General features: G+C 42.4%; 2 protein-coding genes across 5 annotated transcripts in view; one reads left to right on the top strand and one right to left on the bottom strand.

Annotated features, from left to right (window-relative positions):
• Nucleotides 1-19,361, top strand: part of armc2 (armadillo repeat containing 2) — a 28,757-nt gene extending 9,396 nt beyond the window's left edge. The window contains exons 8-18 of one of the 3 annotated variants that reach the window (XM_064924840.1): nt 1,441-1,625; nt 1,815-1,917; nt 3,289-3,512; nt 4,299-4,444; nt 4,843-4,942; nt 5,665-6,001; nt 7,386-7,526; nt 7,890-8,003; nt 8,255-8,387; nt 17,757-17,926; nt 18,064-19,361. In XM_064924840.1, the coding sequence (XP_064780912.1) occupies nt 1,441-1,625; nt 1,815-1,917; nt 3,289-3,512; nt 4,299-4,444; nt 4,843-4,942; nt 5,665-6,001; nt 7,386-7,526; nt 7,890-8,003; nt 8,255-8,387; nt 17,757-17,926; nt 18,064-18,191 (1,781 nt within the window). In that variant the 3' untranslated portion in view covers nt 18,192-19,361. Of the gene's footprint in view, nt 1-1,440; nt 1,626-1,814; nt 1,918-3,288; nt 3,513-4,298; nt 4,445-4,842; nt 4,943-5,664; nt 6,002-7,385; nt 7,540-7,889; nt 8,004-8,254; nt 8,388-17,756; nt 17,927-18,063 lie in introns of those variants that run through there. The other 2 variants (XM_064924841.1, XM_064924842.1) reach the window with 2 other exon arrangements.
• LOC135505751 (sestrin-1-like) lies at nt 19,219-25,411 on the bottom strand. Of its 2 annotated transcripts, none has more exons than XM_064924843.1 (9): nt 25,174-25,411; nt 24,148-24,213; nt 23,799-23,999; nt 23,509-23,691; nt 22,995-23,234; nt 22,573-22,824; nt 22,195-22,385; nt 21,859-22,003; nt 19,219-21,732 (listed from the first exon to the last, which is right to left on the bottom strand). In XM_064924843.1, the coding sequence occupies exons 1-9, from the start codon at nt 25,273-25,275 to the stop codon at nt 21,646-21,648; spliced, it is 1,467 nt and encodes a 488-aa protein (XP_064780915.1). In that variant the 5' UTR covers nt 25,276-25,411; the 3' UTR covers nt 19,219-21,645. The 2 variants fall into 2 exon arrangements, with proteins under 2 accessions (XP_064780915.1, XP_064780917.1); XM_064924845.1 differs by having other exon boundaries at nt 23,799-23,888.
• Nucleotides 25,412-25,629: the final 218 nt, after the last annotated feature.

Raw genomic sequence — 25,629 nt, 5'->3', positions numbered from 1 at the left:
TCAGCCACCAATTGTGCAAGTTCTCCTACTTAAAAAAGATGAGAGGCCTGTAATTTTCATCATAGGTACACTTCAAGTATGACAGACAAAATGAGAAAAAAATCCAGAAAATCACATTGTAGGATTTTAATGAATTTATTTGCAAATTATGATGGAAAATAAGTATTTGGTCAATAACAAAAGTTTCTCAATACTTTACCCTTTGTTGGCAATGACAGAGGTCAATGTTTTCTGTAAATTTTTCACACACTGTTGCTGGTATTTTGGCCCATTCCTCCATGCAGATCTCCTTTAGAGCAGTGATGTTTTGGGGCTGTTGCTGGGCAACATGGACTTTCAACTCCCTCCAAAGATTTTCTATGGGGTTGAGATCTGGAGACTGGCTAGGCCACTCCAGGACCTTGAAATGCTTCTTATGAAGCTACTAATTCATTGCCTGTGCGGTGTGTTTGGGATCATTGTCATGCTGAAAGACCCAGCCACGTTTCATCTTCAATGCCCTTGCTGATGGAAGGAGGTTTTCACTCAAAATCTCACGATACATGGCCCCATTCATTCTTTCCTTTACACGGATCAGTCGTCCTGGTCCCTTTGCAGAAAAACAGCCCCAAAGCATGATGTTTCCACCCCCATGCTTCACAGTAGGTATGATGTTCTTTGGCTGCAACTCAGCATTCTTTGTCCTCCAAACACGACGAGTTGAGTTTTTACCAAAAAGTTATTTTTTGGTTTCATCTGACCATATGACATTCTCCCAATCTTCTTCTGGATCATCCCAAATGCTCTCTAGCAAACTTCAAATGGGCCTGGACATGTACTGGCTTAAGCAGGAGGACAAGTCTGGCACTGCAGGATTTGAGTCCCTGGCGGCGTAGTGTGTTACTGATGGTAGGCTTTGTTACTTTGGTCCCAACTCTCTGCAGGTCATTCACAAGGTCCCCCCGTGTCGTTCTGGGATTTTTGCTCACCATTCTTGTGATCATTTTGACCCCACTGGGTGAGATCTTGCGTGGAGCCCCAGATCGAGGGAGATTATCAGTGGTCTTATATGTCTTCCATTTCCTAATAATTGCTCCCACAATTGATTTCTTCAAACCAAGCTGCTTACCTATTGCAGATTCAGTCTTCCCAGCCTGGTGCAGGTCTACAATTTTGTTTCTGGTGTCCTTTGACAGCTCTTTGGTCTTGACCATAGTGGAGTTTGGAGTGTGACTGTCTGAGGTTGTGGACAGGTGTCTTTTATACTGATAACGAGTTCAAACAGGTGCCATTAATACAGGTAACGAGTGGAGGACAGAGGAGCCTCTTAAAGAAGAAGTTACAGGTCTGTGAGAGCCAGAAATCTTGCTTGTTTGTAGGTGACCAAATACTTATTTTACTTATTTGCCCCACTGTATGTCTAAGTTTACATGTTTTTCTTAATCATGTGCCTCTCCTCAGGTGGATCCGAGGATGCCGTGGAGCGGCTGTGTGACGCATGTGACTGTCTCCATGGCGCCCTGGCAGAGCAAGGCATGCTGGGCCGGCGTTGCAGGAAGAGAGCGGGACTTCTTAGGGCGCTGTTCTGCCTCATCGACCTCAATTCCGCGCAACTCAACCTTCAGCTCGCCAAACTCACCCTAGAGGTGAGTACAATCAATGTCATCATGATGATTCTATTTCTCCCATCTCTTCCTTGCCCTAATACACAACAGTAGTTTAAACAGACCTGCCCTTAGTTAGCTTTGTTGGGTGACATCCTTAGTACAAAGCAACAGCGTAAAGTTCCTGGCTGATGTGTTAGAATTATTTTTGTCTAATGACTTGTTGTTCAGCTGAACGTCAGTGGAAAAAACCTGCTGAACATCTGTAAACTCATCTTCAAAATCAGCCGCAGTGAGAGCAATGATATCCTCTTCCAGAACAACTCCATCATAGGTAACACATTGACACACTTAACCGTATGTGTGTATAATGTTAATTATATACAGTGCCATTCAAAAGTTTGGACACCTACTAATTTTATTATTTTCTACATTGTAGAATAGTAGTGAAGACATCAAAACTATGAAATATCATGTAGTAAACAAAAAAGTGTTAAACAAATCAAACTATATTTTATGAGATTTTTCAAAGTAGCCACCCTTTACCTTTGACAGCTTTGCACACTCTTGGCATTCTCTCAACCAGCTTAACCTGGAATGCTTCTCCAAGTCTTGAAGGAGTTCCCACATATGTTGAGCACTTTTGGCTGCTTTTCCTTTACTCTGCGGTCCAACTCATCCGAAACCATCTCAAATGGGTTGAGGTAAAGTGGTTTGTGGAGGCCAGGTCATCTGATGCAGCACTCCATCACTCTCCTTCTTGGTTAAATAGCCCTTACACAGCCTGGAGGTGTGTTGGGTCATTGTCCTGTTGAAAAACAAATTATAGTCCCACTAAGCGCAAACCAGATGGTATGGCGTATTGCTGAAAAATACTGTGGTAGCCATGCTGGTTAAGTGTGCCTTTTTAATTCTAAATAAATCACAGACAGTGTCACCAGCAAAGCACCATCATACCTCCTCCTCCATACTTCACTGTGGGAACCCCACATGCAGAGATAATCTGTTCACCTACTCAAGTCTTTCCTGTGGCAATCCTCATGAGAGCCAGTTTCATCATAGCCAGTTTCATCATAGTGCTTGATGGTTTTTGCAACTGCACGTTCAAAGTTCTCAAACTTTTCCAGATTGACTTTTTAAATAATGATGGACTATCGTTTATCTGCTTATTTGAGTTGTTCTTGCCATAATATGGACTTAGCCCTGTTTTGTAAAAGACCATCTTCTGTATACCACCCCTACCTTGTCACAACACAACTGATTGGCTCAAACGGATTAAGAAGGAAAAAAATTCCACAAAGTAACTTTTAACAAGGCACACAATTTAAATGCATTCCAGGTGACTACCTCATGAAACGAATTGAGAGAATGCCAAGCTGTGATCAAGGTAAAGGGTTGCTACTTTGAAGAATCTCAAATATAAAATATATTTTGATTTGTTTAACAATTTTTTGGGGTTACTGCCTGATTCAATGTGTTATTTCATAGTTTTGATGTCTTCACTAATATTCTACAATGTAGAAAATAGTAAAAAAAAATAAGAAAAACCCTGGAATGAGTAGGTATGTCCAAACTTTTGGTTGGTACTGTATGTTTGAATGTTGTTTTTACCTGTGTAAGGTTGTATTAAAAGCAGCTCGAGTTGTGAGGTTGGAGTGATGTGTGTTAACAAGTGTGTGCGTGTGTGACTTTGTATTATGTCCAGATTCGTTGCTGTGTGTGCTGCGCTGTGAGGATGTGTGTGTGTCTGGGGAGGCTGTGTTGTACTGTGTGGGCACTCTGAAGTTCCTCTCAGGGAACTCTGCCCTCCTCAGGCTCCTATTGGCCAAGGACTGTGTGGGTGTGGCCACCCTGCTCATACAGAAGCTCCACCCACTGTCCCAACCTGACCACACTCAGTTCACCATCGGAGGACACATCCATGTACAGGTGAGATTGTAGAAGATACCCCGAACCAGTTACATAAACACTATGGTAAAGGCCTGGTAGAGCTGACTCCAAATCAGTCAAAGCCAGTTTTTTTAGCTAAGTTCCTCGACATTTGAAGAACCGCTGGACAGTTAACTTTTTAGTTGAAGTTTTAAAAAAATGTAACAAAGTAAAACATTTAAAAGGAACAAAATGTGAAATATTCAGTTTTAAGGGACTTCTCATTTCTGGTGAGGGTAACTTTTTAATTGTCCTATTCCTGCTATTAGGAATTATACTTTTGTTTCTGTCTGCTGCTCCATAATATTCTGATTTGTTCGGGCCATAACACACACAGCTCTGCTCCACAGTACAGTATGTTTCATTCTATAGAAAATCACCACTTAACATCTTCAATCTGATTAACTGATTAAGATAACATCCTGAGTTAGAGTTTAGCAGATGATTTGATATGAAACGATACGCGGCGGCCTGTCTGGCTGCTTGTTATGCTGTCGGTAGTCAGAGGGAACTGAGAGTGTTGTCATTTCAGCGCTACTGCTGGCAACGCTCTGTGTAGTGTTGGAAATCAGTTTCCTTTACGATAGAGTGATTTATAGGGTCTTTGAATAACTTCCGCTCCTTCTGTCAAAAAGGTTGAAGATTACTGGAGATATTGTTACATCAGGTGCAACTGGCAAAGACCATCTACAATAAATCATCAGTTCTCTTGGTTCCGCTCTCATCACATCACCATTGCCTCACATGCTCTCTCGCTCTTTCTCCCTCCACTTCTCACCCTTGCAGTTGACAGCAACCCTGAGGAATCTGGCTGACCTCGCCGAGTCCCGCCCCCTTTTCGTCTCCCACGGCACCCTGGCAGAACTGTGCCTGGTGCTGCGCCATCACCACGGAGACCAGGACATCTGCACCAACATTGCCAGGGTGTTCAGGTAACACACACACACTACATCTAAAACCTCTCAAAACGTACATTCAACTGTTTCATTGAGGGTGGGACAGTACAGTCCTCATGCCATTGGACATGGTGCATGTTGTGCATTTCTTTTTTGTCTGTAAACATGAAGTGATGGTTAAACATGTCTCAAAGACTTTTCCCAACTTCATCAGCCACTCTGAACTGTTATTCCTCATTTAAAAAAACACATTTACAGTTCATCCTATCTTATAATATGAATGAACAGTTCACTATCTCAGTGAATGATTATAAAACCATGTAGCACTCCCTATTTCCACATCTAATGCCAATAAAACCAATCCCTCTAGTAAAACAGTCCAGTGAGAGTCTATCTGGTCAGTGTTATTTATTGTCCCTCTGTCTGTCCTCCAGTAAACTGTCCTCCTACTCTGAGTGCTGCCTGGTTCTGGCCCAGACCCCGGGCTGCTACACACTATTTATAGAACTGTTGAGCAAACACCAGTGGAAACAGGTGAGCCCTGTGTGTGTACTGTGGTATAGGAAGCAGATTAGCCTATTCACTCCCAGTGTTTATACTGTTCATCGACTAAGCCTGTTTACCTTGAGCAAGTTGTTTATGTACTCCAAGTCCCAGTACATTTACAGCAGTGTGTGTGCTTTACACTTTAATTAACGTCCCAGGAGAAATTGAGGAAGTCATCCTGCCCTTCCTCAGGGAGACGGGGTGGGGAGGATCTAAATCACCCAGGGAATAAACAACACACAGCAGGGGAGCTAACACACACACACACACATGCTAGACACAGTAGATATCCCCTATTAATACACATAGACACACGGTTGATCACGTTGTGTCCTGAATAGCCCTTTGACAGGACAGCCTGTACAGTACAGTACAGCCCAGTCCATACCAGCCACACTTGCCAGTCAGCCCAGCCAGGACTAGGGTAACTCTAGGGCAATGGGAAGGATGTTTGTGACACCCACTTTAGGGGAGGGGCGGTGTGCGATTGAGAAACAAACGTGGTGGTATACGTTTTCTTCTGCTTTTGAGGTAATTTGTCGGTCCTTGTCGTTGTGGTAGGGGAGAAATTGTAAATGAATGTAATGCCTTATCTGATGGGAGAAATGACTGTATTATTCTCTGTAACCAAGGTTTATGTGGATAACACATGCACACACACTACACTGAAACACATTCAAGCCCCCTCCCTCTGTCTCCCCTCCACACAGGACCTGGTGGTGCGTCTGCTCTTCACTCTGGGTAACCTAACGTCTCGGAGCAGTGAGGCCAGAAAGCACCTCTTCACGGCTGAGGGATGTATGTCCGTGCTTCTGGGGCTCTACCACACCTACCACGGGAGGTGGGACCCACCGCCCGCACACACACCCCGCACACCTCCAGCCAGGGACACCTGTAACCCCTGCACCCCTTTCTTGGGATGGTGGGAGAGCAAGGACGTGCTGGTGAAGTTGGTCAGGGTATTGGCTAATATGTCCATCCACCCTGCAGTGGGACCGACCCTGGCAGCTAACACAGACCTAATACACTACCTGCTGAACACACTGGGTGAGTTTCAGCACTTTGAGGGTAATGTAAGGCTGAAATATGACCCCGTAATCTTCTCATAACATCCCCATAATGTTCTCATAATGTCTCCATAACATTACCATAATGATCCCATAACATTCCCATAACATCCCCATAATGTTCCCATCTCCATATTGTCCCTGGTTGTACTGAATCTTTCTATTCACTAGGGTCAGTTAGTTAGCTAACTAGCTAGCTAGCGCTCAAGACAGTAGTACATTATTTGTTTAGCCCTGAGGTGATCCGTCACCAGATGAATAAAAATGTACAAACCCTTTATAATGTAAAACTCTGTACAGTCAGTCCTTGTTTGGTACCACAGCTTCCTGTGTGCTGGGAACAAGTGACAAATATCTAACACCTATTTCATTTTTCCATTTCTCGCCTTCTTTCTTTCTTTCAAATTTTTTTTTTTGTGCACATCCTTTTTCAGTTTGGCTCCATTTGCAGAAAAGAGCCAGAGAGAGCAGAATGTTCTGTTCTCTTGAGAGCCTGGGGTTGGTTCTTGTGAAACTCCTAGGTGGTTAGAATTGTTTCAGGACTGCCTGACTGGTATAGGCCATGTTCAGGTGGGTGTGAAATTCTTAGTTTCTCAACTGTGAGCTCTTATCTTCCGCCTCCCTCCCACACACTGTACTGTACGTGACTGGGTATGGGGAGATGGAGAGAGAATGACAGAGAGAAATAGAGGGCCATATGCAGATGGTGGTAAAGACAAATGTATGGACATTTGAAGAAGGAGCGGGTGAGTGTGAAACAAAGTAAAGAAAGAATGGGAAAAATAGAAAAACAGAAAGTAGATTGTGAGAGCCAGACAGACCGAAGAGATGTAGTTTTTCCCTTTCTGATCCGCACTAGCTGTGGACATAAATCAGGCATTTCAATAATATCCTGTTTTGATCACAGTTTATGATGCATGCTGCTTTACATTTAGAGAGAGGAGAAATTCTCCACCACACTAGGAGAAGGGCCTTTCCAGTCAGACCCAGAAACGAAACACACACTATGATGCAGGCACTCAGTACAACCGCAATATCTGTGATATACAGTATGACCGAATAAGCAACATCTGCTTCAAAATCCAGAGCACATTCTGTTTTCAACCGCTTGCATCTTTTTAAAAGTTTGTTGGAAATGATATCCACATTTATTGGGTACATTTCCTGCAGATAACATGTAGCTAAGTGAATTTTTCATATTCCATAGTTACTATTTTCACGTTTTACTATAACTGCCTTCATTTGACCTATATATTCTGTTCTTGCTGTTCTGCAGAGAGCCTCAACAGAGATCTTTTTTCTACAGTAAATGCATCCAATGTTTTAATTCTCCCTGCTGTAAAGTGTGTGTGTGTGTGTGTCAGAGCTCAGGTCCATGCAGGAAAGTGAGGAGCTTCTGGTGAACGTGGCTGCCACCATCAACAACCTGTCCTTTTACCAGGAAGACAGCTCAGTGGTCAGAGACAGAGGACTCACTGTCGCCAAGTGTAAGAGTGAGAGTGTTTGTGCGTGCACTAGGTATTTTCCACCATCATTTGCAAATTAATTCATAAAAAATTCTACAATGTGATTTTTTTTCTTCTCATTTTGTCTGTCAAAGTTGAAGTGTACCTATGATAATTTACAGGCCTCTCTAATCTTTTTAAGTGGGAGAACTTGCACAATTGGTGGCTGACTAAATACTTTTTTGACCCTGTGTGGGTGTGTGTGTGTGTGGCTGTGTGTATGGCTGTTTTTGTGTATGCTAGGCCTAAGTGTTTGTGTGGCTGTGGTGTCTCTTTTATATTTGCTGTCTCACTCCCTTACTCTCTCCCTCCCCCCGCTCTTTCTCCATTCCTCCCTCTCTCTCTCTCTCTGTCTCTCTGTAGTGTTGTTGAAGCTGCTCCTCAGCTCCAGTATTGATGGGATGCTGGAGGCCACGCGTGTGTTTGGCAACCTGTCCCAGTCCAGGGAGGTTTGTGACTTCATCATACAAAACAACGGTATGTTTATGCGTACACACACACACACACACACACACAGTGGAGTGACATGGGGATATGTGTCATGCTCTATTGACGCCTGTTAGACAAAATAAAGGTTGTGCTTTCGGTATTGTATTCTGTGAATACACATGCAGAGCACGCACACGCATGAAATAGAAACCTTTTTTCCCAGATAAACACTGACTCAAAAGCCTCACCTGTGTTGTACCCCAACCCCTCTTAACCTCTTCTCTCCCTGTCTCCCCCAGTGCACCAGTTTATGGTGACTCTGTTGGACTCTAAGAGCCCAGAGGTGTGTTTCTCAGCCTGTGGGGTCCTCACTAACCTGGCCCTGAACCCCCCCAGCAGAACCACCCTCACACAGGAGGGAGCACACACCAAGTAAGGAGCACACACACAGGAACTAGGAATGATATTAGAGTACTGTATGTGGTCATTTTACTAGGTCTTAACCCCAGTACCACCTTTATGGTGCTGAAAAATGTTAATTAAGACCTGGTGCTTTTAAGACTCACAGTGTAGGCTACTTAACCTGATCTACTAACCTCTTTTTTTAAAAATTATGTTAATTGAGCTTATTGAGATTTTTGATAGAATATCTGTTGTAGAGCCTCCCGAGTGGCGCAGGCATTGCATCGTGGTGTTTTGACTTCACTCCAGCCTGGGGTTCGATTCGGTCATTACCGGCCGTGATCGGGAGTCCCATAGGGCTGTGTACAATTGGCCCAGCGTCGTCTGGGTTAGGGGAGGGTTTGGCCGGGGGGCTCATTGCGCTCTAGCGACTCCTTGCAGCGGGCCGGGCGCCTGCAGGCTGACTTCAGTCGTCAGTTGACCTTCACCTCTCGCTCTCTTGCTAGAGAGAGAGAGAGACAGGGGAGTTGCAGCGACGAGATAAGATCATAATCACGAAATTGGGGAGAAAAAATAAATAATATAGTACCAGTCAAAGTGTGGACTAGGGTTGCAAAGGGCCAGAAACTTTACAGTTAATTTTCCATGGGACGTTAAGCCCTGGAATTTTGCTAAAATTCATCAAAAAAGTTAGCTTATGACAGTGAACCTTTTTTTTGTGGGATACACGTAAGTCAATTCTAGGTCTTGTGACATATTTTGGGTAAACTATACACAATTCAATGGAATTGCAACAACCCTCTGCATGCACAGTGCATTCTTCCATCACTTGTTCAGTGCACCTTTCCATCACATGTACAGCTGATTCTCAAGATCTTGCACACTAATGAGATGCTATTGAGCCCACACTACTACACTGTCTGAGGACTACATCCTTTCTGGTAAGTTTTGATTACAATACTGGGTGGGGTGAATATATTTTATATGACAACGAGCCATCCCAAACAAGGTTGGAAAGTGACAATGAAGATTAGGCCTCGGGGTCTGTTCAAGAGGTGGACATTGAGGAGGTCCAGGGAGAAGACATGGAAGCCTGCGAGGAAGACAACCAAAGCTTTAGTTTCTAGACAATCATTTTACAGATGTATGTTGAAAATGTTTTTGGGAGATGTGATGGATCATTCAATATTCCCTTTATTTTGTTGTTCAATGAAATCATCTCATGTGAGGAGTCAACTCACTTAATTAAAGTTAAATTTGTAACTAAATAGTTATTTATATTGGAAAGATTTAATCATTTGTGATTATCTCTACTTATGATAAGGTTTCTGTCTCCATATGATATGGTAAATATATCTAATGCAAAAAACATCCAAGGTGCCTTGCGAAAGTACTCATCCCCTTGGTGTATTCCCTATTTTGCTGCATTACAACCTGTAATTTAAATGAATTTTGATTTAGATTTCATGTAATGGAGATAGACAAAATAGTCCATATTGGTGAAGTGAAACAAAAAAATAACTTGTTTCAAAAAATTCTACAAAAAATTGAGGTGGTGCGTGCATATGTATTCATCCCTTTGCCATGAAGCCCCTTATAAGATCTGGTGCAACCAATTACCTTCAGAAGTTAAATAAAGTCCCCCTGTGTGCAATCTAAGTGTCACATGATCTGTCGCATGTCCTGTTCTGAAAGGCCCCAGAGTCTGAAACACCGCTAAGCAAGGGGCACCAGCAAGCAAGTGTCACCATGAAGACCAAGGAGCTCTCCAAACAGGTCAGAGACAAAGTTGTGGAGAAATACAGATCAGGGTTGGGATATAAAAAAATATCAGAAACTTTGAACATCCCATGGAGCACCATTAAATCCATGATTAAAAAATTTAAAGAATATGGCACCACAACAAACCTGGCATGAGAGGGCCACCCACCAAAACTCACGGACCAGGCAAGGGGGGCATTAATCAGAGAGGCAACAAAGAGACCAAAGATAACCCTGAGGGAGCTGCAAATCTCCACAGCGGAGATTGGAGTGTCTGTCCATAGGTCCACTTTAAGCCATACACTACAGAGCTGGGCTTTACATAAGAGTGGGCAGAAAAAAGCCATTGCTTAAAGAAAAAAATAAGTGGTATGACTTAAAGATCGCTGTACACCAGCGGAACCCATCCAACTTGAAGACCTGTGGCAGTTTTGCCTTGAAGAATGGGCAAAACTCCCATTGGCTAGATGTGCCAAGCGAGATACACCCCAAGAGACTTGCATCTGTAATTGCTGCAAAAGGGAGTTCTACACAGTATTGACTTTGGGGCGGGGGGTTATGAATAGTTATGCACTCTCAAGTTTTCAGTTTTTTTTGTGTTATTTCTTCTTTGTTTCACAATTAATAAATATTTTGCATCTTCAAAGTGGTAAATCAAATGTCAGGGCTTTGTAATGACCCCAAGTATGCTTGGGGTCATTGTCCATTTGGAAGACACATTTGCGACCATGTTGTGTAAATCAAATGATACAAACGCCCCAAAAATCAATTTTAATTCGACATTGTAAGGCAACAAAATAGGAAAAATGCCAAAGGGGTGAATACTTTTGCAAGCCACTGTACATTTAAATGGTATTAATATTAATTTGCATATACAGTTGAAGTCGGAAGTGTACATGCATCTTAGCCAAATACATTTAAACTCAGTTTTTCACAATTCCGGACTTTTAATCCTCGTAAAAATTCCCTTTCTTAGGTCAGTTAAGATCACCACTTGATTTTAGGAATGTGAAATGTCAGAATAATAGTAGAGAATGATTTATGTCAGCTTTTTTCTTTCATCACTTTCCCAGTGGGTCCGAAGTTTACATACGCTCAATTAGTATTTGGTAGCATTGCCTTTAAATTGTTTAACTTGGGTCAAACATTTTGGGTAGCCTTCCACAAGCTTTCCACACTAAGTTGGGTGAATTTTGGCCCATTCCTCCTGACAGAGCTGGTGTAATTGAGTCAGGTTTGTCGGCCTCCTTGTTCGCACACGTTTTATTCAGTTCTGCCCAGACATTTTCTATGGGATTGAGGTCAGGGCTTTGTGATGGCCACTCCAATACCTGACCTTTGTTGTCCTTAAGCCATTTTGCCACAACTTTGGAAGTATGCTTGGGGTCATTGTCCATTTGGAAGACCCATTTGAGACCAAGCTTTAACTTCACTAGGGTAGGGGGCAGCATTCAGAATTTTGGATGAAAAGCGTGCCCAAATTAAACTGCCTGCTACTCAGGCCCAGAAGATAGGATATGCATATAATTAGTCGATTTGGATAGAAAACACACTAACGTTTCCAAAACTGTTAAAATAATGTCTGAGTATAACATTACCGATATGGCAGGCGAAAACCAGAGGAAAATCCAACCAGGAAGTACTATTATTTTGAAAGGCTGTTTTTCCATTGAAAGCCTATCCACCATACAAAGACTTAGGACCCAGTTCACGAGCTCTGTGGCTTCCTCTACATGTGGCCGGTCTTTAGGATTGTTTCAGGCTTTTACTCTGAAAAATTAGGGAGATACAGCACATTCAATCAGTGGCCAGTGGAAATTTCCATTCATCAGCCATATGCCTGATCGGGAACACGCCTTTCTTGTTTCCTATTGACGAAGGTTTTGTCCGGTTAAAATATTATTGATTCTTTATGACAAAAACAACCGTAGGCTTGATTTTCAACATTACTTTTTTACAACTTTTTGTCTGGACTCGCCTTAAGCATTTGGATCACTGGACAAAATGCGCGACCAAAAAGGAGGTATTTGGTCATAAAGAGGGACATTATAGAACATAAACATTTATTGTCTAACATGGAGACCTGGGAGTGCCACCAGATGAAGATCATCAAAGGTAAGTTATTAATTGTAATGCTATTTATGACTTTTGTGACACTCTCCTTGGCTGGAAAATGGCTGTGTGGGTTTCTGTGGCTAGGTGCAGACCTAACATAATCGCAAAGTGTGCTTTCTCCGTAAAGCCTTTTTGAAATCTGACACAGCGGTTGCATTAAGGAGAAGTTTATGTTTATTCCTATGTTTAACACTTGTATTGTTTATCAATGTTTATGATGAGTATTTCTGTAATTTGATGTTACTCTCTGCACTTTTACCGGATGTTTGTTTGAGCCAATGCATTTCTGACCATAACTCCCCATTGTAAACAGATTTTTGTATATAAAGATGAACTTTATCGAACAAAACATACATGTATTGTGTAACATGAAGTCCTATGAGTGCCATCTGATGAAGATCATCTAAGGTTAGTGATTAATTTGATCTATTTCTGCTTTTTGTGAGGTGCTTTTTTTTAGGTGCTGACCTAACATAATCGCATGGTGTGCTTTCGCAGTAAAGCCCTTTTGAAATCGGACACTGTGGTTGGATTAACAAGAAGTTAAAATGGTGGATAATACTTGTATGTTTGAGGAATTTTAATTATGGGATTTCTGTTTTGAATTTGGCGCTCTGCAATTTCACTGGCTGTTGTCGAGGTAGCGTCCCACTTGTACCAGACAGGTTAACCTCTAGCGACGAGCAATCCCGTATCCGGGAGCGTAATCATAGCCTCAAGTGCATTACCATAACGCAACGTTTCCTATTCATGAAAATCGCAAATGAAATAAATATATTGAAACACAAGCTTAGTCTTTTGTTAACAACACTGTCATCTCAGATTTTCAAAATATGCGTTACAGCCAACGATAGACAAGCATTTGTGTAAATTTAGCATGGCATAATGCTATGCTAGGCTGTGCTGGCAGCAGGCAACATTTTCACAAAAATAAGAAAAGCAACCAAATTAAATAATTTACCTTTGAATAACTTCAGATGCTTTCACTCAGGAGACTCCCAGTTAGATAGCAAATGTTCCTTTTTTCCAAAAATAATATTTTTGGAGGCGAAAAACGTCACGTTTGTTCATCCTGCTTGGCTGAGAAATCGACTGAAAATACTTTAACTATAACGCCAAACTTTTTTCAAAATTTGCTCCATAATATCGACAGAAACACAGCAAACGTTGTTTAGGATCCATCCTCAAAGTGTTTTTAACATATGTATTCAATAATATATCCGTGGAGGCAGTTGGTTTCTCATAAGAAACTATTGGAAAAATGGCTACTTCAGTATTTTACGCAACGTTTTCTCCGGGAGACACCATGCGTCCACTCACCCTATATTTTCTCTTACAGCCATTCTCCAATGGAAATGCCTAAAATGACGTCACAATGCTGCAGACACCTTGGGGAAAACGTGAAAAACGTAAGCTGACTCCTCGCTCCTTCACAGCCATATAAGGAGTCATTGGCATGAGGCTGTTTCAAAAAATGCGTCACTTCCTGATTGGATCTTTATCTGGGTTTCGCCTGTAACATCAGTTCTGTGGCACTCACAGACAATATCTTTGCAGTTTTGGAAACGTCAGTGTTTTCTTTCCAAAGCTGTCAATTATATGCATAGTCAAGCATCTTTTCGTGACAAAATATCTTGTTTAAAATGGGAATGTTTTTCATCCAAAAATTAAAATAGCGCCCCCTATATCCAAGAAGTTAACTTCCTGACTGATGTCTTGAGTTGTTGCTTCAATATATCCACGTAATTTTACCTCCTCATGGCGCCATCTATTTTGTGAAGTGCACCAGTCCATCCTGCAGCAAAGAACCCCCACAACATGATGCTGGCACCCTGTGCTTCACGGTAGGGATGGTGTTCTTTGGCTTGCAAGCCTACCCCTTTTTCCTCCAAACATAACGAAAGCCATTATGGGCTAACAGTTCTATTTTTGTTTCACCAGACCAGAGGACATTTCTCCAAAAAGTACGATCTTGGTCCCCATGTGCAGTTGCAAACCGTAGTCTGGCTTTTTTTATGGCTGTTTTGGAGCAGTGGCGTCTTCCTTGCTGAGCAGCCTTTCAGGTTATGTCATATAGGACTCGTTTTACTGTGGATACTGTATAGATGCTTTTGTACCTGTTTCCTCCAGCATCTTCACAAGGTACTTTGATGTTGATCTCACTTTTCGCACCAAAGACGGTCTCCTTCCTGAGCGGTATGATGGCTGCGTGGTCCCTTGGTGTTTATACTTGTGTACTATTGTTTGTACAGATGAACGTGGTACCTTCAGGTGTTCGGGAAATTGCTCCCAAGGATGAACGAGACTTGTGGAGGTCTACATTTTTTTTCCTGAGGTCTTTGCTTGACATCATGGTAAAATCAAAAGAAATCAGCAAAGAGGCACTGAGTTTGAAGGTAGGCCTTGCAATACATCCACAGGTCCACCTCCAATTGCCTCAGTCTAATGGGAATCATCTATCAGAAGCTTCTAAAGCCATGACATCATATTCTGGAATTTTCCAATCTGTTTAAAGGCACTGTCAATTTAGTGTATCTAAACTTCTGACCCACTGGAATTATGATACAGTGAAATAATCTGTCTGTAAAAAATTGTTGGGAAAATTACTTGTGTCATGCACAAAGTTGATGTCCTAGCCAACTTGCCAAAACTATAGTTTGTTAACAAGACATTTGTGGAGTGGTTGAAACACTTAATTTGGAGTCATTAAAACTAATTCATGTAAACTTCTGACTTCAACTGTATTTCCGTTAATTACCATATATTCCTGTTAATTCCCACGGAAAGTTTCCACCTCTGAATATTCCCCAACATGTGCAACCCTAGTGTGGACACACCTATTCAAGGGTTTTTCTTTATTTTTGCAATTTTCTACGTTGTATAATAATAGTGAAAGACAGCAAAACCATGAAATAATCATGTAGGAACCAAATAAGTGTTAAACAAATCAAAATGTATTTTATATATGAGATTCTTCAAAGTAGCCAACCTTTGCCTTGATGACAGCTTTTCACATTCTTGGCATTCTCTCAACCAGCTTCATGAGGTAGTCACCTAGAATGTTTTTCCAAAAGTCTTGAAGGAGTTCCCACATGCTGAGAACTCGTTGGTTGCTTTCCCTTCACTATGTGGTCCAACTCATCCCAAATCATCTCAATTGGGTTGAGGTCAGGTGATTGTGAAGGCCAGATCATCTGATGCAGCACTCAATCACTCCCCTTGGTCAAATAGCCCTTATACAGCCTGGAGGTATGTTTTGGGTCCTGTTGAAAAACAAATGATAGTCCCACTAAACGCAAACCAGATGGGATGGCGTATCGCTGCAGATTGCTGTGGTAGCCATGCTGGTTAAGTGTGCATTGAATTCTAAATAAATGACAAGACAGTGTCATCCCCACACCATCACACCACCTGCTTCACGGTGGGAACCACACATGGGGAGATCATCCGTTCACCTACTCTGCATTTCACAAAGACTCAGTTGGAACCAAAAATCTCAAATTTGGACTCAGACCAAAGGACAGATTTCCACTGATCTAAAGTCCACTGCTTGTGTTTCTTGGCCCAAGCAAGACTCTCTATCTTATTGGTGTCCTTTAGTAGTGGTTTCTTTGCAGCAATTCGACCATGAAGGCCTGATTCAAGCAGTCTCCTCTGAACAGTTGTTGAGATGTGTCTGTTACTTCAACTCTGTGAAGCATTTATTTGGACTGCAATCTGAGATGTAGTTAATTGACGATTTCTGAGGATGGTAACTCTAATGAACTTATCCTCTGCAGTAGAGGTAACTTTGGGTTTTCCTTTCCTGTGGCGGTCCTCATGAGAGTCAGTTTCATCATAGCGCTTGATGGTTTTTGTGACTGCGCTTGAGGAAACTTTAGTTCTTGAAATGTTCCTGGTTGACTGACTTTCATGTCTTAACCTCTTGATGCTATGGGGGCGCTATTTCATTTTTGGATAAAAAGACGTGCCCGTTTTAAGCGCAATATTTTGTCACAAAAAGATGCTCGACTATGCATATAATTGATAGCTTTGGAAAGAAAACACTCTGACGTTTCCAGAACTGCAAAGATATTATCTGTGGGTGCTCTAGAACGGGAGCTACAGGCAAAACCAAGATGAAACGGCATCCAGGAAACCAGCAGGATTTGAGGCTCCGTTTTCCATTGTCTCCTTATATGGCTGTGAATGCGAGAGGAATGAGCCTGCCCTTTCTGTCGTTTCCTCAAGGTGTCTGCAGCATTGTGACGTATTTGTAGGCATATCATTGGAAGATTGACCATAAGAGACTACATTTTCCAGGTGTCCGCCCGGTGTCCTCCGTCGAAATTGGTGCGTCTTTTTCAGCTGCTGGTATTTTTCCATGCGATTCTGAGGGGAAAGCAGGCTTCCACGAACTGCATATCAATGAAGAGATATGTGAAAAAACACCTTGAGGATTGATTCCAAACAACGTTTGCCATGTTTCGGTCGATATTATGGAGTTAATTCGGAAAAAGTTTGACGTTTTGGTGACTGAATTTTCGGTTCGTTTCGGTAGCCAAATGTGATGTACAAAACGGAGCGATTTCTCCTACACAAAGATTCTTTCAGGAAAAACTGAACATTTGCTATGTAACTGAGAGTCTCCTCATTGAAAACATCCAAAGCTCTTCAAAGGTAAATGATTTTATTTATTTGGTTATCTGGTTTTTGTGAAAATGTTGCGTGCTAAATGCTACTCAAAATGCTAAGCTAGCTTAGCATACTCTTACACAAATTAGTGATTTGCTATGGTTCAAAAGCATATTTTGAAAATCTGAGATGACAGTGTTGTTAAGAAAAGGCTAAGCTTGAGAGCAGGTGCATTATTTTCATTTTATTTGCGATTTTCAGAAATTGTTAACGTTGCGTTATGCTAATGAGCCTGAGGCTTTATTCATGATCCCGGATCCGGGGTGGGGAGTATCAAGAGGTTAAAGTAATGGACTGTCATTTGCCTTTACTTATTTCAGCTGTTCTTGCCATAATATGGAATTGGTCTTTTACCAAATATGGCTATCTTCTGTATACTACCTTGTCACAACACAACTAATTCGCTCAAATGCATCAAGAAGGAAAGAAATTCTACAAATGAACTTTTAAGACACCTGTTAATTGAAATACATTCCAGGTGACTACCACATGAAGCTGGTTGAGAATGCCAAGAGTGTTCAAAGCTGTCATCAAGGCAAAGGGTGTCTACTTTGAAGAATCTCATAAAATATTTTGATTTGTTTAACACATTTTTTTGGTTACCGCATGATTTCATAGTTTTGATGTCTTCACTATTATTCTACAATGTAGAGAATAGTAAAAATAAAGAAACTAGTGGGTGTGTCCAAACTTTTGACTGGTACTGTATATCGGTTGTAGAGTGCTAAGCTCAAGACTCAGTCAACTTTAGCCAAAGAGCCTTACTACAGTTGCAGGGGCCAACCTTTAGGACCAGCTGCACTTAAGGATTATGTGACTTAAGTCTCACCCAGTCACGTATATGTGCAGGTTGGCAGACTGTCTGAGGGACTTTGGGCCAGTGGACTGGCAGCTGGCTGGCCTGGTGTGTCAGACCCTGTGGAACCTCACTGAGGAGGGGGGGACGGAGACAGGCGCCCCATCCACAATGAACAACCAGGAAAGAGAGGCACTGCTAGAGGTCCTAACACTATACCTAAGTAAGGATACCACACTACTACTGTAGTGATTTACCGAAAGTGTCTTTAATAACTATCTTTAGTGTTTCTATGCTTCTGTAAACAGATACTTTTTTTTTGTGTTGAAGCATTTTGATTAAGCTCTTTCTATCTCTCAGACGAGGAGGACGCGCTGCAGTGGACCTCTGGTGATGACATGAGGGACTTCCACCGATTATGCTGGGAGTTGGAGTTCCTGCCTGTGGCTAAGAGGCTGAGGGACAGGATCCAGACTCAGACTGACTAACATGACTATCTTCTTACTCTGGTTGTCACGAATGGCGCCCTGTTACCTATATAGTGCACTGATTTTGACCAGGGTCCATAGACTCTGGTCTAAAGTCGTGCACTATATAGCGAATAAGGTGCCATTTGAGATGCACGATGTCTCACTCCCTAGTGTGACCTCTTTGCAATGTCCTCTCCTTTCTCCTTGTTGTGCCTTGCTACCACCAATCTTCAGCTACTACCCCTCTCACTAATTCAATGAATAAGTATTTAGCTATAGGTCTAGATTTTTTCCTGGTTTAGTCACATGATCATGGAAAAACTCCAGGCCCATACCTATGACCTACTGAATGTCTACCTGACATGTATGACAAACTGTTTTCACTTTAAATAACAGAAATTATAATTTTTAGGTTGTATCTTACGTATACTGTAAATTGTTGTGATTTTGTCATAAGCTACTCTTGTTAACATAAGAGTAGAATTGTAATTTGTCTCTGTGGTGATAAAAAAGTAAATGTTTCTCCTTATGGCTGGTTAAGACATTGTTAGGCCTAGATTTAATCAGATCAAGCGTTAGCCGGCGATATCCTACACCCACGAAGCTGATGTTTTTGCGGTGTCGGAAGTGCAACTGCGTTGGAGTTGTCTAATCTGTGAGCAGCTGCTCCTGATCAATGTTGCGATAGAACTAATGACGCATAAATTGATTAAATGAGGATTTCTCACATTCCAGTTTAACTTTATATTTATAAAGGCTGCATGGGTTCTCTCTTAAATCGACTCCGTGTAGCTAATGGCAAAGTCCACTTCAGGTATAATTCCAGGAGACGCTTGTGGATTTGACAGCTCAAACGCAGTTTCACCCCCGACACCGCCAAAACAACCGCTATGCTCTCGTGTCTCCCATTTTTTTTTATGTTGCGTTAACCGCGCTTTGAAATGAACAGCTCTAAATTGAATAAAATAGAGGATGTCGGCTAAAGTGGATCTGATCTAATAGAGCCCTAAATCTGTGAACCGCTGTACACAAACAAAACAGAAAGTATTGTAAACATGCTCCTCAAAGTTTTTATTGTTACAAATATGGACCAGGCAGTGCTGCTGCAAAGTGACAGCGTTTTCAAATCACATTAAGGAAAAAAAAACGGCATTTCTGTAAAAAAAATAAAAACTCAGTTCCCCACTTCCTTGTCCTACTATACAAAATTAAAGCGTTCAGTGACATCACACAAGACAACCCAATAGCGTTTCATCAGGCATATTCAATGACAAACATTGTTCTCCACATGATAGATGTTTGTCTGGGTTGATATGAAACAGCTAGCTAATCATGGTGTTAAGAGCATCATTTTTTTAGTCTCATCCCTTTACTGAACTGCCTCTATTTTTGACTGACTCATGACAATCTGAAGAGACATACTGCTGGTGATTGAATGGACCAAGTCACCCTCTGTCCTTAATGGGAGAAAAAAATCCCAAAGATTTCAGTCTGGAGCCAGTCATGCCAGGGAGTTTTTCCAGTGAGGACAGAAATGAGCAGAACAACACTCAAAAGGTGATCCAAGAGGGAATGTCCCCTCATCTCATTGCACATTACAGACAAGTTCAAATGTTTTAGCATAACAGTTGTGAGAGTAACGTCCAACTCTGACTCGACCACACATGGACAAGGAAGGACCATTTGTGGTTCTGTTTGGGTCGTAACATTAACACAAGCAAACCACAGTTCAGTGTAGTGTGAATGGGAGGACCGACTCAACACAGGAAACTGAAACACTGCTAGGATTTGGACTCATATACACCTAAGTCTTTACGCTGTTGTGCAAAACAGTTCATTGTGTGGGAGCCACTATTGCATTAAAGTGTGCAAAAATGTATCTAATAGCCAAATGTTTTCCTATAGCATTGGAAACTAATTGATGGGAGAGCAGATGCATTATCTGCAAGCTGAACAATGGACTACAATTTGGTGGGTTTGTTGCATGAATGAGTCCAAATGTACCTGTGTTATGTAATGAGTGAACATTTTGATGCAGCAAAAACAGTTTCAGGGAGAAAACTAGAAAGTAAGTTTATATTTAATTTCTTAAATTAAAAGTGTCTGATAGTCAAGTATGAAACCTAGACTTCCTACCAAAACCACCTCCAAATAATGTACCATAATCATCTTATCAAACAATCAACTGTCTCAACCCAACTTTAGAAGAATGCAGTACTTTACTTGTTTTCAGTCAACAGAAATAACAGTGGATGGGTCTGCAATCGTCTTTAAAAATAAAAAGAGCTGCTTTTGCACTGGTTTGGCTTCCACAGAGTAAACAAGCTCAGCTATGACCGACTGCATCGACCACAGTCAGTCCAGTTAGGACCAACCGGGCTCCCTACGAATGGAAGCCAAGCGACCCAGAGAAATAAAGAGTCATTCTGCTTGCCAAAGAGCACTTCTTAATGTGTTAGAGGAAACAGGAGAGGTATGTACTGGTAAAACTCACAATCCAAAGCTTTAAAGGTGTTAGGATGACCAGGCCAGGGTTAAAGGGTGAATGTGGAAGACAGACAGGTGACGTAATCTTTATGACAACCGGAAGTCAATTCCCTAGAAGACCTGTTTTTTTTTTGCTTGTCTTTTTCCCCTTACAGGACAAAGCTGCTACCAGAAACAAAACGGATCGATTTAACAGTCACCACACAAAAAGAGTGCCTTGCCCTTTTAACACTTGAAATCCCAACATTTTTTTTTATAAAACACACAATTACTTGTCACAGAGAGCCTCGCATACTTGCAGTCAAACTGAATAAGTCTCTTTTTTTTTAGCTTTTCCAACACCTTTCCGTTCTCACACACACTCCTTGGGTTAGCTTACACAAACAGTTTAGGATGGTGTGGGGTTCAATATGACCCCATGCTTACATGAGCAGCAGTATCAGGCAGCACCTTTGAACACTGATATTACAAATCAGGCACACTACCACCCAGCCCAAATTATGATTTCATAACCTCCAGTTACAGCAATAACATCAACCCCATGATAACTTCTTAATACAACCCCCCACAAAAAAAGAACTATGATTACATTGAGTGTAGACTGGTGTACTGCTCTTCTTTCTGGAGAATTGCTGTGGGTTTTTCACACTAAGGAGATATCAGTGTCATCATCCACTGATATGTATTGGAATACTGGAAGGTTGGCCACACAGTCCTGCCAGAGGGAGTCTGCTCTTGGCTGCCCCCTCATGGCGAGTTTTGGAAATGCAGGCAAAGAGGACCAACAAAGCGCATCTTTCCACAAATGGGTTCAGATTATTATTTTTGCAGTTATTTCTTTTGCTCTCCCCCACCATTCTCTTTTGTTCCATCCTTCACAAGGACGAGCGGAGCTCCTTTCTGTCCCCCCCAAATTGTTTTTTTAAATGTATTTTAAAAGGTGTCCAACAACAGTAAAATACAACGATAAACGCCAAAAAGCACTTCATGTCATGTAGCAGGTGATCGCTCTCAGAGCGTAGAGCAGTTCTGCCTGCATGCGCGCTTCCATAAGAAGCAGATTTACGTGGACCTGGGAAAGGGAAAGGAAGCATTACAACACTGCTCCAGTCACTCAGATCAAGCACTATGAGAAACCTAGAAACTTTAAATGCTACCAATAGAAACAAACCCACGGACAAATAAGTTATTCCTTCACCTTCTCAGAGTGCTGGAACTGCCTCCAGAAGCTCTCATACATTCGTTTGGTGGTTTTCTCCGGGCTGCACACCATGGTCTTAATGTAGACCTTAAAGCTGCGGTCCAACAGCTGGTTAATCTCCCCGTAGTCATAGTCATCATACCTGAGACACACAGAGGGAGATCTGTTACAGCTACTGATGAATACAGTTATTTCTTTACTAAAGTATATTACTGTCCAAAATGAATGCACTTTGTCAATGTATTAAAACGTGCTAATATTAATGTTTTCATTGAATCTAACATATGTCCTCTTGGAATTAACTAATTTGTATTGTGCCAGTGAGTGACGTACCTGATGCCGAACATGCAATGGATGTAGTTCCAGATAGCCCTGCGCAGCATGGTGGTGTCCACGTCTTTGTGCATGGCCATGGTGTTGTAGGTCAGGTTGTAGGCCATCTGGAACTTCTCATCCAGCAGCTGACCAACATCAGGGTACAGACGGTTCACCAGGGAGTAGCCGTGGTCCTCCCAACTGTAGTCCTGCAGAAAAGAGAGGAGAAAAGAGGAAGGCAAGGTGCTAATCACAATGTCTGAATATCAATTGGTCAATTAGATAGATTACATTTAGAAAATGTTGCACTTGAAGCTATTGAAAAAAACACTTCACTTTCTCTTCATCCCTCCCTGTTTCTCCGTAAGTGAAGTTGTATGTGTGAGCATTATATACCTGCACTCTGAAGGTGGGTACATGTTCTCCTCTCCTGGAAAAGTCCTTGTAGCCGTAGCTGGGGTCTTCAAAGAGCCTGGATACGTCTCTTGACTGCACACACTCCTCGTCCTCTGCCGTGGCCACCAGCATGCTCTCAGTCTTCTCCCTCTCAAAGCGGGTGGCCATCTCCTCCTGACTGGCTTCCTCTTCATCACGACACTCCTGCAGCTGCTTCATTCTCTCCATCAGCACCTCCACCTCACCAGACACCTAGACAGGCACACAAACACGTTCTGGTCAGGGCATGGGTCATACATAGGGTGACCACAACCACAAGAGCCACTCAACTCACAACCACATCTTTGTCAAAGCCAGTAACTAACAAACCCTCAGCTTCACTTTTTTCTCACACACAAATACACCATCCTCCTTCCTCACACCTGATGGCTGCTTCTCCTTTCCTCCAGGTCGTTGCCGTGCCCATTGCCATTGGCGATGTCGCAGACACAGTACTGGCTGAGGGAGAGATGTCTGAAGGTGTGCCCACCATCACTGTGGATCTCAGGGGTGATGCCACAGCCAAAGGTAAAGGATGCCAGGGAGTGGTAGTGTGTGAGGAGCACCACAGCATGGATCAGCTCAGCCAGGGACCAGCTGTGTTCTTCAGCCTTCAGCAGGTGCTGGGGAGAATAGAGAGTTGAAGTGTCAGTCAATCAGTGGTTTCCTTTGAATGGAATCTTGTTTTCCTGTCTCTCAATTTCTACCCTTCCATTTGTTCACTTCTCTCTCTCTGCCCATTCCTCCCGCTTTCATATAACTAACCCTGCCAAGTAACAGCCGCATAACTCTGGTGTGCCCCCACCCATGATCTCAGACTGTTACATAACCCTAACCTGTCCCTTTGTCCAGTCCTGCGCGCGCGTGTGTGTCACAGGTCCAGCCCCAGCTGCCTACCTCAATGTGTGCCTTGGTAAGAAGCCAGGGCCGGTGGGCCAGGATCTTGTTGAGCTCCCCAAGAGCCTGCAGCTTCTGTGGGGCTCCGTCCAGGCCATTCAGCCACTTGGGGTCCCCTCCCACCTGGAGGAAGTCGTTGACGTGGAGGTTAACCAGGTAGGAGCACTGGTGTCTGGCCGCAGCCTGGGAGGGAAGCGGGGGAAGGAGAGAGTTACGAGACTGTCCAAGTGTCTCTACACTACCATGGTAAAGCCACTACAGAGTTTAGAGTAGGGCTTAAGGGGCCTCACCATGATGCCTATGTAGTGGCGGTAGTGCAGGGATAAGGGCCCATCCATCTGCAGCAGGTAGTGCTGTGTTCTCAGGAAACTCTCCAGGTACTGTGGGTGGAAGCCCATCACCAAGGAGATGTTGTCAAGACGACCCAGTGCAGCAAATGCGTCCTCAAATATCGATTGCACCCTCGGATCTACTTTACTGACTTGAAGTATCTGGTGCCACAGAGCCAGTGAATACATTTTTACTCTCAATCACATATTGATATAATATGGCACTGCCATATTGTATTGGTAAGTTAAAAGGTAATCATTTTCACAAGTATAGAATATCCTGTGGTGTAAATTAAGTTGTTCTCCTTACCTCTTTTTCAGGGATAAATCTACTTGGTCCATTTCCCAGTGGTCTTGGGATCCGAACTCCTAAGTCCTGCAAGTTAAGAGTACAGAAACACATTGTTCTGCAAGAACCAAATGCAACATCACGCGAAACCCCTAAATGCTGTTTTTAGTACCATTTTGGCTGCGAGCCCTGACTAATATTGTACGTCCTTCTGCAAGACATCTCTCACTCTCTCCACTAGATCACATATTCGCTACAGTCAGGTTGGAGAATTGCATGCACAGCCTGTGCAAAAGAGAAATCCAACTCATTTTGTTCACAATTTCGCTGTAGCAAGCTGCCATAACAGTAGTCTCTAGAAATGCGACAAGTGTCAAAACACACAAATCAAACACTTGATCGATACAATGTATCATGCGTGCGGCTGCTATTTAATTAACCACTTGAGGTTGAAACACACTTAATACCCTAATTGATACGTTATTTGACACAATTATTCGGAAAGGTTTGCATAGTCAAATGTTATTAAAAGAAACACATTCAAGACACGATTGACATCATTAAAACTTTAAAAACCGCCAACTTAAGAAGTCGCTGATCACATGTTCCCTGGGGGCTCCATAGATTGCTCTGCGCAGAGGGACAGGAGCTATGAAGTGGTAGAATGAATGACCTCGTCTTAGAAGAGCTCGGGGCCAAAGATTGCTCGATAGCAACAACACGGTCTTGCATTCAAAGACACCAAGCGAACATTTTTGCAAAGAACATATACGAAATAGAAGAGTTGACAACATGATGACAAAGCAAGAGAAGAAATGTAAAGCATTGACAAGCAACGCTAACTCTTTAAACGCGTAAACAAGGTCGGACACAAAAGAAAAGACTGCAGTGCAGTTCCTTCGCTCGCAGCCACAAAAAAAAAAGTGTCCAAAGGGACATGAACTTGTCACAAATGAACACTCTAAAATTCCACAACGACGGTGCACGGAGTTTTAAAAACATGCATTCATGGTCAAAAACATTTGACATTTATTTTCCTTCTCTTACCTTTTTGCTTAGCCGTTCACAATGAGCGCATATTTTATATAAGTCTGTTACTGTAAATGAATTATTTTCCATGGTTTCTGTTGCTGCAGTTGCGTGCCTCATAATGTGTCTTCCTGCGATCCTGTGTTTCAGGAATATTTAAATTGAGGTTTCCGTTCTCGCTTTGTTTAATGAGGGTAAAGTGCTCAATTGTCAGTTGTTGCAGCCCTACAGCAGAATTACCGTTCAACCTCAGCACACACTCTGTAAATAAACTGAGCCCTAGTTGAGTGAAGTGCGCCTCAGCCAATCGAAAGGCGAAAACAACCTCCATTCATCCAATGAGGTATAAGAGGACGGAGGAATAGGAGTGGACCGTGCGGAGAGAGGGTCTAAACGTGAACGCAGAGCGAGCCAGCCCCCAGGAAAACATAATCAATCAAGTATCTCATTTTGTTCCATGCTTCTGCCATTGAT

This window comes from Oncorhynchus masou, chromosome 19, assembly GCF_036934945.1.
Source record: "Oncorhynchus masou masou isolate Uvic2021 chromosome 19, UVic_Omas_1.1, whole genome shotgun sequence".
NCBI lineage: Eukaryota > Metazoa > Chordata > Actinopteri > Salmoniformes > Salmonidae > Oncorhynchus > Oncorhynchus masou.
This window is presented reverse-complemented; position numbering and strand designations above follow the sequence as displayed.

Coding starts and splice junctions, on each gene's coding strand:
- LOC135505751 (XM_064924843.1), bottom strand. CDS start 25,275: ATGAGGCACGCAACTGCAGCAACAGAAACCATGGAAAATAATTCATTT. Junction 22,386..22,572: donor TACCCACCTTCAGAGTGCAG/GTATATAATGCT, acceptor TCTTTTCTGCAG/GACTACAGTTGGGAGGACCA. Junction 21,733..21,858: donor AGTTCCAGCACTCTGAGAAG/GTGAAGGAATAA, acceptor TCCCTTTCCCAG/GTCCACGTAAATCTGCTTCT.